General features: G+C 45.0%; 1 protein-coding gene across 4 annotated transcripts in view; it reads right to left on the bottom strand.

The window, feature by feature from the left end:
* Positions 1-220: 220 nt before the first annotated feature.
* ERLIN1 (ER lipid raft associated 1) overlaps positions 221-12051 on the bottom strand; it is a 494724-nt gene continuing 482893 nt past the window's right edge. For 2 of the 4 annotated variants that reach the window (XM_075349108.1, XM_075349110.1), the window contains exon 12: positions 221-1082. In XM_075349108.1, the coding sequence (XP_075205223.1) occupies positions 888-1082 (195 nt within the window). In that variant the 3' untranslated portion in view covers positions 221-887. The remainder of the gene's footprint in view (positions 1083-12051) is intronic. The other 2 variants (XM_075349111.1, XM_075349113.1) reach the window with 2 other exon arrangements.

Here is a 12051-nt window from a genome sequence, read left to right as displayed (position 1 = left end):
GATTTCTGAAATTTCATAGCTTTTGCTGATGCTGTAAAAAGTTTTGATACAGTAAAAAGCAACTTTTAATTTGCAAAAATGCAATGTGTGAACATAGTTAATTTTTCAATTTGGATGCACTGGACATCCAAAGGTGAACCATACCTTTAGGCATGTAGACAGAAAAGATGAGGCTGCCAAGTCAAAAAGGTGCTACATTCTATTATGAAATGACGACAAAAATGTAGAACCTTTTATTTAGAAAAGCAGCTGTAGAACAGGTAATGCTGTAAGACGTTAATAATGCTGTAAGTAAAAAGGTTAGGCCAGTTTATTCCTGTTAGAAATCAGTTTATGTAATTTTTCTGGCAGGCATCACATATAGAAGTCATTGGTTAAGACCTAGGGTTGCGTCACCTGCATTGTTCAGAGGTAAAATCCTCTGCATCATCTCTGAAGAGGTGAAAGTCATTGTAGTGCAGTAAATTAATCTTCATTAAGAAGGTACAGTCCCCCCCACCCCCCCACCCACACATGGTAACAAGAACGAGCCTTTCATAATAAATCTGCCACTTGCAAAATACACATGCCAAAAGATGTAATGTGCATATGACCAAGAACAAGTGTTTGCTCTAGTGCAGCTGCTTATTGAAAGCTGTAGAGGTCAACAGGTCTCAACATGCTGCCTCCTTAAACATCCATATCAAATATGCCAAAGTTCATGTCTCTTAACAGGAAAAAGTACATTGGAAGCTCATATCAAACATCTTCAAAAGCATGGGTGGAAGCAGTGGAAGTCGAGTCATTATGATTGCTCTCCCAAGATATCTTGTGTTTGTATGGGAGACATCCCAACAGCTTCTGCTTCAGGTCCAAATGGCTGTATTGAATACTCCCTTATCTGATGCTCATACTTTCTTGCCTTTGGTCTTGTGAAATTTACTTTGATCATCTGTTAAACCAGCATATTGCTGCATTAGTGGCACTTCAGTAGATGAGGAATCCAAAAACATACTTGGAATATCATTTCCAAAGTAGATTTTGTTGTTTGCTGATATAGCTTTGAATTTCATGAGTTCAAGATACTCTGGTGTCAGCTTCATCTGCGGGAATAGTGCAACACAAGAAGTTAAACAGAAAAAATAGTAAAAATTACTCTGTGAATTTCATCTAGTACAGTACATCATTTCACAGGTATTGTCAAAGAAAAGTGAGAGTGTGTCTAATAGAGTAACTACATAATTGGCTGTTTCCCAAACAAAATTATCAAATAGCAAGTCCTTAACATAATCTAAAGCTACAGACTCAGCAAATATTCTAACAGTACCTTAATGGTACGTGCACACGATGAGTCTTAAGGTGGTGTCATACACAGCGGCAACGACAACGAAGTCGCTGCTACGTCACCATTTTCTGTGATGTAGCAGCGACGTCCGTCGCTGTTGCTGTGTGTGACATCCAGCAACGAGCTGGCCCCTGCTGTGAGGTCGCTGCTCGTTGCTGAATGTCCAGCTTCATTTTTTGGTCGTCGCTCTCCCGCTGTGATGCACACATCGCTGTGTGTGACAGCGAGAGAGCGACAAAATGAAGCAAGCAGGGAGCAGAAGCCGGCATCTGGCAGCTGCGGTAAGCTGTAACCAGGGTAAACATCGGGTAACCAAGGGAAGACCTTTCCCTGATTACCCCATATTTACCTTCTTTACCAGCGTCCGCCGCTCTCGCTGCCAGTGCCGGCTCCTGCTCCTGCACATGTAGCTGCAGTACACATCGGGTAATTAGCCCGATGTGTACTGTAGCTAGGAGTGCAGGAAGCCAGCGCTCAGCAGTGTGCGCGGCTCCCTGCTCTCTGCACATGTAGCTGCAGTACACATCGGGTAATTAACCCGATGTGTACTGTAGCTAGGAGTGCAGGGAGCCAGCACTAAGCGCGGCTCCTTGCTCTCTGCACATGTAGCACAGCGACGAGTGCCGTTATGATCGCTGCTGCGTCTGCTGTGTTTGACAGCTAAGCAGCGATCATAACAGCGACTTACGAGGTCGCTGTTGCGTCACTGAAAATGGTGACGTAACAGCGACGTCGTTGTCGCTATGTGTGAACACAGCTTTACTATAAGTTTTGACGCTGGATATTTTCTCTGGGTCTAAAATGCAGTGTTTTACAGTACAAGCAAAGTGGATGCCATTAATAGAAATCTCATGTCCACTGTGCTTATTTTTTACACTGCATAAAATCACCTGAAGTGTGTTTTTCCAAGTCGCAGCTTGGCAACCTCTCGTGCGGGTACGCAGAGTCTTCTGAATATAATACTCCTATATACTTGCATTAGCTGAAAAAATTCAGCAAGTAAAAAACGCATGTGTTTTTGGTGTGTTATAGGGGCAAAAACATCAAAAACGTAAGTAATCAGCTCCTAATGTCAAACCCAGGAAATTTCCAAAACAAAACAGTGAAAGGATAACATACCAAACAAAGACAAAAAACGCAACAAAAATGGCATAAAAAAACGCAAGTAAACGAAGGTGCGGAGATGGTCAAAACCTCAAGGGAAACGGATCGTGGAAACGTAGCTAAAAGTTACATACACTATTCCACTCACCCGCAATGTACAGTGGCATGTAACAATTGGAGTGAAAGAAAAAGAGCGTACCTGATATACGGGATCACCACACAAATGTATATCAAAAAACGTACTTTATTTATAGATGAAAGTAGGAAAAAAACACACATGAATTGAATACAACAAAATGCAAAAAAATACAAAAACAGCAAGTGACATACAATGAAAACCTCTAAAAACATTTAAAAACTAGAAACTTGGTACAAAGTAACCCACACACAAATGCTTGGGCTGAAATATAACTGGTCCATATGCTGGAAAAATCACATACACTTGTCCAAAATGACCCCAAAAGGCCTGACTAATAAAAATAAATTGAATGTGTATTGAATATACCCACAGAGGAATGGATAAATGCCTAAAGCAGAAAAGCATGAGGATAAACCAACGGTCTGAATACACAATGTATGGCAAGTTTAGATAAACAATAGGCGCAAAATGAAATACGTTACCAGAGCCTGATAGTGCTGGTGCTTGTTGCTAGTAAACCTGGCGGATCCAAAGCTTGTTTGAAATATATGCTAAAGAAGCTAAGCATGCAACTAATTCTGCTGAGTTGCATGCTTAGCTTCTTTAACGTATATTTCAAACCAGCTTTGGATCCGCCAGCTTTACTAGCAACAAGCCCCAGCACTATCATGCTCTGGTAAAATATTTCATTTTGCGCCTATTGTTTATCTAAACTGGCCATACATTGTGTATTAAGAGCGTTGGTTTATCCTCATGCTTTTCTGCTTTAGGCATTTATCCATTCCTCTGTGGGTATATTCAATACACATTCAATTTATTTTTGTTAGTCAGGCCTATAGGGTCATTTTGGACATGTATATGTGATTTTTCAAGCATATGGACCCGATATTTCATCCCAAGCATTTGTGTGTGGGTTACTTTTTTTGTACCACGTTTCTGATTTTAAAATGATTTTAGAGGTTCTCATTGTATGTCACTTGCTGTTTTTGTATTTTTTTGCATTCAATTCAAGTGTGTTCTTTTTTACTTTCATCTATAAATAAAGTACATTTTTTGATATACAATTGTGTGGTGATCCTGTATATCAGGTACGCTCTTTTTCCTTCACTCCAGCATGCACTGTTTCCGTACCTAGGTTATCCCACCAGCAGGTGGTGCCCTCCCTCTCCCTCTTTTGGCATGTAAAAGTTTGGGCATCCCTGGTCAAAATTACTGTTATTGTGAACAGTTAAGGGGTACCTGTCAGGTCCTCTATGCACCCAGAACCACAAGCAGTTCTGGGTGCATATTTCTAATACCTGCCCATCTGTCCGAGCATTTACCTTCATACATAAAGAAATCTTTAGAAAAAGTATTTCTAAAGATGCTTTATTAGATGCTAATGAGAGCTGCGACCTTTCCACCAACTAGTCTTTCCTCTAAGCATGTTAGAACACCCTTGTGGGCCTGATAATATGCTATTCAATGCCCAGTGTCATTGGCATGGACACTCGTACCTGTTTGTTGTCACTGCCTCCGACAAAGAGTTAAGGCTCAGTGCACATGTTCAGAAGTCAAAGAGTTTTTCAGTGCCTTGTAAACCTGTCTGATAGACGCCGCTCCCTGATACCAATATTCAAATGTATTCACATCTCTCAAACGTACATATATTTAAAAACCTGAGCTCTGGCATTAGGGCAGAGTGGAGGGCTTGTCATCCTTAACCACACAATGTGCATTCCCATCTTATCTACAATGCGTGCAGAATTATTAGGCAAATGAGAATTTTGATCACATGATAATTTTTATACATGTTGTCCTACTCCAAGCTGTATAGGCTTGAGAGCCAACTACCAATTAAGTAAATAAGGTGATGTGCATCTCTGTAACGAGGAGGGGTGTGGTGTAATGACATCAACACCCTATATAAGGGGTGCATACTTATTAGGCAACTTCCTTTCCTTTCAAAATGGGTCAGAAGAGAGATTTGACAGGCTCTGAAAAGTCAAAAATTGTGAGATGTCTTGCAGAGGGATGCAGCAGTCTTGAAATTGCCAAACTTTTGAAGCGTGATCACCAAACAATTAAGCGTTTTATGGCAAATAGCCAACAGGGTCTCAAGAAGCATGTTGGGCAAAAAAGGTGCAAAATAACTGCCCATGAATTGAGGAAAATCAAGCGTGAAGCTGCCAAGATGCCATTTGCCACCAGTTTAGCCATATTTCAGAGCTGCAACGTTACTGGAGTATCAAAAAGCACAAGGTGTGCCATACTCGGGGACATGGCCAATGTAAGGAAGGCTGAAAAACTACCACTTTTGAACAAGAAACATAAGATAAAAGGTGAAGACTGGGCCAAGAAATATCTTAAGACTGATTTTTCAAAGATTTTATGGACTGATGAAATGAGAGTGACTCTTGATGGGCCAGATGGATGGGCCAGAGACTGATCAGTAACGGGGAGAGAGCTCCACTCCGACTCAGATGAATACAAGGTGGAGGTGGGGTACTGGTATGGGCTGGTATCATCAAAGATGAACTTGTGGGACCTTTTCGGGTTGAGGATGGAGTGAAGTTCAACTCCCAGACCTACTGGCAGTTTCTGGAAGACAACTTCTTCAAGCAGTGGTACAGGACGAAGTCGGTGTTATTAAAAAAAAAACACATGATTTTCATGCAGAACAATGCTCCATCACATGCATCCAACTACTCCACAGCATGGCTGGCCAGTAAAGGTCTAAAAGATGAAAATAAAATGACAGAAATGTTTATTTCTAAATTTTGTGCCGTTATATTGGTTTACCTTGTGAAAATAAACAAGTGAGATGGGAATATATTTGTTTTTTTTATTAAGTTGCCTAATAAGTCTTCACTGTAATAGTTACCTGCACAAACAGATATCCTCTTAAGGTAGCCAAATCTAAAAAAAAACAAACACTCCAACTTAAAAAAATATTCATCTTTTGGGTTGATTGAGAACATAGTTGTTGAAAAATAATAAAAAAAGCCGCTAAAATACAACTTGCCTAATAATTGTGCACCCAGTGTATGTCCCTGATGAAGGCTCAGATATGAACCTAAACGATGGACACATTATTACCTCTTGAGAACGTTTGGATCCTATTATTTTTTTTTTACACGGTTCCTTGAATAAAGTCACAAGCAATCTACAGAAAAGGTGTCCATCTTTGCACCTACTAGTGTGCCACAGTTTTTTTTTCCTGATTACTGACTGTTACTTCTGAGCACCTACCAGCAATTGAGCTGAGCTTAACCTTTTCTCCAGCATTCTGCTGGCATCATCCTCCTGTTGTGCTGTCGTGGAGGGTTCTTAGAAACCAAATTAATGGTAAAAATAATTCTGAGTAGACCCTGACATGTTTGTTGTGGATGAGAGACACAGCAGCTTTCAGAGCTTCCTCCACTGCACTCAGTTCTCTGTAATTGGAAGACCTGATGTTGAAGTGCCGTGTCCAGGTGCCTTGGAAAGACATCTGACCCACCTCTGCTCCCCAAACCTTCTTGCTGGCATCTGTGGTGACCACGACCAGAGGAGAATGGTTCCAGGGCAAGAGAAGCCTTCACATGACTGGGTATCAAAATTCTTTTGTTCAACGCACTTGAAGACCCGTTCCAGGAAGAGAGGATGTGGGATTGCAACACCCTTGTGTGGGATTGTGCCCATGCTACTGACCGAATGCAGAGGTCATCAGGCCGAGTACAGACATTGCAGACCTGAGGGAAGTCCTTCTCAGATCCCGTAAGGCTTCCAACTGTTTGTCCTCTGGTAAGAAGGATGTTTGTCTCCCAGAGTCTAAGAGAACCCCTAAGAATTTTTTTGTTGTGTAAGGCAGAAGGTTCGATTTCTGGAAGTTTACAATCCAGCCCAAGGAGTCCAGGACTTGGAGGGTTGTTCTGACATGACTCTCTAAGAGTGGCGTGGATGGAGTGATGATCAAGAGGTCATCCAAATATTGGACGATGCTGATGTTCAAGTTCCGCAGGTGAGCAATCGGTTCTGCCATGATTTTAGTGAAGATTCTCGGAGCGGAGGAGATGCCAAAGGGCAGGACATTGAACTGGTAGTGCAAGACCACGTCGTTGTGTCGAACTGCAAATCGTAGAAACTGATGGTGAGACGGATGAATGGGCATGTGATAGCACGCATCCTGAAGGTCGACTGTGGCCATCACGCAGTCTTGACCGATCAAGGGAATCGTGGACTTGATTGAATCCATCTTGAATTGCCGGTATACCCCATAGTTGTTCAGTGGTTTCAGATTTATAATCATTCTGGACGAACCATTGTTTTTTTTTTTTTTTACCATAAACAGGGAGGAGTAATGACCCCGGCCTTGTTCGTCTGTGGGGACAGGGGATATTACTCATAGGCTAGGTTGACACACTGCGTTTTTTTGAAGCTGCGTTTTTTGCGGCAAAAAAACACACAAAAACGCACCCGTGTCAAAAAAACGCGGCAAAAAACGCACGCGTTTTTGCCGCGATTTGGTGCGTTTTTTGCTGCGTTTTTGCTCACTGCGTCTTTATGCGTTTTTTATCAGTGAACAAAAAAAAAAAGGTCTGATGTCATTTCCTTCTTCAATATGTTCTTCATTCTCCACTAGTGTATGCAGGAGAGCAGACAGCCGCAGAACTACAAGGCTCAGCATACTCCATCCAATAGTGTATGCAGGAGAGCAGACAGCAGCTATCGAACTACAAGGCTCAACATCCTCCTTTCAGGACTGTATGCAGGATTTCTTTGCCCCCCCAAACAAAAAAAAATGACATGGGCTTCGCCATATTTTTGTATGCTAGCCGGGTACAGCAGGCAGGTACGGGCTGCCCCCATCCCCCAGCTGCCTATTTGTACCTGGCTGGGAACCAAAAATATAGAGAAGCCCTTTTTTTTTTTTTTTAATTATTTCATGAATTTCATGAAATAATTAAAAAAAATGACGTGAGCTTCGCCTCATTTTTGTGTCCAGCCGGGTACAACTAGGCAGCTGGGGATTGGAATCCACAGTGCAGGGTGGCCATGCTTTCTGGTCACCCCCGCTGCGAATTGCAGTCCGCAGCCACCCCAGAAAATGGCGCTTTCATAGAAGCGCCATCTTCTGGCGCGATATCCAACTCTTCCAGCTGCCCTGATGCCGGGTGGCTCACTGGGTAATAATGGGGATAGGGATAGCTGTATATTATCAGCTGGCCCTAAGCCCGAAATTCAATATTAGGCATGGCCACCATGAATTTCTAGTAAAGATAAAAAAACACAACACAGAAAAATATTTTTATTAGAAATAAAACACAACACAATTAGTGACTCCATCTTTATTGAAATAAAGAACCCCCCCCTCCGCAGTAATCCTGGGTCAAGGGTCCGGCGCCGTCCAATCCGGATCCAATATCATCTGATTGGTTTGCTGGAAGCCAAAGCGATCAGATGATGTGTCAGGATCAAGTGCCTGAATCACATCAAACATAAGCTGATTGTATAAAAGCCGTTTATACAATCAGCAGATGCATCGGTGCAGAAAAAAAAAAAAAATACTCACTTATGTGCTGATTACCGGCAGCTCCTAGAGCGAGTCTGATCCCGTCCGATCGCTGCAGGAGCTGCCGGTAATCAGGGATGAAGTCTCCTGACGCATCCGCTGACAGGTTAAACCGGCCGGCCGCTGGCGTCATCCCGAGTCTTACGATCAGCTGATGCGTCAGGTGACTGCATCAGGTGATCCATCGCCAGGTCCTGCATCCTGCAGGCATACGAACCCAGGGAGACTGCACACACCTGGAGCGGCGGTATCGGGAGGAGGATCTGGGAGCGGGCATGGCACCGGGAGTCTGCAGACAGGTGAGTATGACTTTTTTTTTTTCTACTGTTTACTTTTGATTTCGCAGCCGCTTCCACCTCCTCACGTACATGACGCCGCAGGTAGCTGACATGCACAGGACTGGAGGTGGAAGCGGCGGTGACGGTATCGGGAGGATTCACGCTTCTGTGTTTACTGACAGAAGGAATCCTCTTCCTGTACATGTCACTTTACTACCCACCTCCTGCGTTTATAGCTGCGTTTTTGGTCTTAGAAACGCACTAAAACGCACCTATTTTCGTTTCTCATTGCGTCTTTCAACATCCCATTGCACTCAATGGATGAAAAGCGCAGTGAAAAACGCGGGAATAATTGACATGCTGCGTTTTTGTGGCACCACAAAAACGCAGCTGATAAAAAACGCTGTGTGCAGACAGCAAAAATGAAAACTCAGACTTTGCTGGGGAAGCAAAGTCATGCAGTTTTCTGAGCAAAAACGCACCCGAAAACTGCGAAAAATGCCGCGAAAAACGCACTGTGTGAACTTACCCTTCATGCCTGAAGGTCTGACAGGAGTTGACCCCATAGCTGCGGAGACGGGAGGGATGTGATTCTCAGCCGCCGAGGAGCGCAGGAGGAAAATTCTATCTTTAACCCTTCCTTGATGATGTTGAGAACCCAGGTGTTGGATGAGACTGCTAGACAACGGGAGTGGAACTGAGAGATCCAACAGGTATGGCGTCACTTTTTGTCGTAGGGTTGGTCACGGGAGAAAAAAATATTCCTGCCTCTGCCACCTTTGGTGTAACTCCAGCATCCCGTTTTCCCCTTCCCCTTGTATTGGGGGGGAGGGTTGTAAAAGGGACGAAAGGGTTTCTTCCTTTGGTCCTTTTGTGCAGGAAGGGACGTTTTTCTGTCTGCTGCCTTCTCTAACCAATTCGTCCAGCACTGGGCCGAACACATGTTCCCCTTAAAAGGGGATGGAGCAGAGCTTGGTCTTTGAGGCAATATCTCCATTCCATATTTTGAGCCATAATGCACGCCTGGCTGAGTTAGACAAAACGGAATTTTTAGTCGCTACTCTCACCGATTCTGCTGAGGGGTCAGCCAGGAAACCAGTAGCTTTTTGGAGAAGATGGATGGAAGCAAGGATATCCTCACTTGGAGTGCCCCCCTCCATATATTCCGTAAGTTTTTCCAACCAGAGAGCCATGGACCTGGCAACACAGGTGGAGGCTATGTTAGCATTGAGGATGTCTCCCTGGATTTCTTAAGGAGGCTCTCCAGCTTACGGTCCATAGGTTCTCTGAGCTGGGATGAATCATCAAATGGCAGGGTGGTTTTCCTAGCCACCTTTGTGATTTGGACATCAACCTTGGGAATGTCAGTCCTTGGACTTTGGAGATTTTTGCATCAAATGGGAAGCAACCCTTAAGCTCTGAAGGGACAGACGTTTGTCAGGCAATTCCCACTCCTGAAGGATCAGGTTCTGAATGGTCTCATGAATGGGAAAAACCTTTGACTTTTTTGCCCTGAGACCCCCAAACATTTCATCCTGTATGGATTGTACAGTCTCTTCCTCCTTTACCCCCATAGTGTGGCACACTGCCCCCAGCAATTCATCCATATCCTCGGAAGAGAAGTAATATTTCTTCCTTGCAGAGTGGGGCCCAAGCGTTGAGACAGACTCCTCCTTGTCCAACTGCCCATCAGATAGAGAAGCTGGATGGCCCAATGAATCCAAGTCTGAGTCTTCAGTGATAGGCAGCTTACATTTTGTTGGTGCCGATTTGGGAGTGGGAGCTGGGGCAGGAGCTGGTGTAGGAGCGGGGGCGGGAGATGGGGTGGGCAGGGATGGAGAGAGGGAGGCAATGGAAGTCTGGACCTCCTGACGTATGAGCCCTTTAATCTCCTCCAGAAATGATGGTCGTTCATCCTTGAGAACTTTATCCATGCAATATTGGCAAAGTTTTTTTGTTCGTGAAGGGGGAAGCTTTACTGCACATATAGGACACTTGCGGATCTTGGGTTCTCCTTCTTCGGTGCGGGCAATTTGTCCCCCTAAGACCTGAAACACACTTCCGTTAAAAACACGTACATGCCGGTCGCGACATTTCCGGTTCACGCTAGTGCCCGGAGACGCCGACTGAGAGGGAGGAGGAAGAATCAGGAAGCTTAGAGAGGCCCGCGGTTCAAACACTACTCCGCATAACCCGAAGGCGCAGGAGAGTGGGGATGGTCCCGAATCAAGAAGAGACGGGAGCAGCCATCAAGGAGGAGAAATCAGAGCCACGACCCCAGCTGCCCGGTTAAAGCAACAGGTAACTCCGATCACCGGCCATGGAGCACCGCAGGAGAACCTCTTCATGCCCTGATAGGGATAGGAAAAAACACTGGAGAAGAGGGTGAGGATGGCCTTTTAACCTCTTTGTGTTTCCTGTCCCTATTAGGGCGAGGAGTCATCCTCCTGTTGTGCTGTCGTGGAGGGTGATTGGAGATATATATATATATACATACATACACACACATACACATATGCAGTATATACTGTATATATAGTATATACACACACTGGCTCCGCTGCCCTCATGCTGCTCGGTCACACACACAGTATATACACACTGTACACACAGTATAAAGTATATACACACACTGGCTTTGTCGCCCTCATGCTGCTTGGTCACACACAGTATATACACACAGTATACAGTATATACACACGCTGGCTCCGCTGCCCTCATACTGCTCGGTCACACACACAGTATATACACACAGTACATGGTATATAGTATATACACACACTGGCTCTGCCGCCCTCATGCGGGGTGCTCGGTTGCACACAGTATATACACACTATACAGACAAACACTGTGTGCGTGCGTATGGCAGAGCATTGTGGGTCTGCGTGTGGCAGAGCATTGTCTGTGGGTGTGCATGCATGCAGAGCATTGCATGTGGGCAAGCATGTAGAGCATTGCGTGCATGCATGCAGAGCATTGCGTGTGTGTATGCAGAGCATTGCGTGCATGCATGCAGAACATTGCGTGCAGGCCTGCGTATTTGCATGCAGAACAATGCGTGAGTGCATGTGTGCATGCAGAGCATTGCGGGCGGGCATGTGGCAGAGCATTGTGTGCGTGCGTGAGGCAGAGCATTGTGGGTGTGCATGTGGCAGAGTATTGTGTGCATGCATGTGGCAGAGCATTGCGTGTGGGCGTGCGTTTGGCAGAGCATTGGAGTGTGCATGTGGCAGAGCATTGTGTACATGTATGTAGCAAAGCATTGCGTGTGGGCGTCCGTGCATGCAGAGCATTGTGGGTGTGGGTGTGTGTGTGGCAGAGCATTGCGGGCGTACGTGTGGCACAGCATTGTGTGCGTGCGTGGGCCAGAGCATTGTGTGCATGTATGTGGCAGAGCATTGTGTGCATGCATGCAGAGCATTGCGAGTGTGCATACGTGTGGCAGAGCATTGCAGGCATGCATGTGGCAGAGCATTGTGTGTGTGAATGCAAGGCAGAGCATTGCGGGCATGCATGTGGCACAGCATTGTGTGCGTGAGGCAGAGCATTGCGGGCGTGCACGTGGCAGAGCATTGTGTGCATGTATGTGGCAGAGCATTGCGTGCGTGCATGCAGAATATTGCGGGTGTGCATACGTGTAGCAGAGCATTGCGGGCGTGCGTGTGGCAGAGCA

This window comes from Anomaloglossus baeobatrachus, chromosome 5 (assembly GCF_048569485.1).
Source record: "Anomaloglossus baeobatrachus isolate aAnoBae1 chromosome 5, aAnoBae1.hap1, whole genome shotgun sequence".
Classification (NCBI taxonomy): domain Eukaryota; kingdom Metazoa; phylum Chordata; class Amphibia; order Anura; family Aromobatidae; genus Anomaloglossus; species Anomaloglossus baeobatrachus.
Note: the sequence above shows the minus strand (reverse complement) of the source record. Positions and strands in the feature narration are given on the sequence as shown.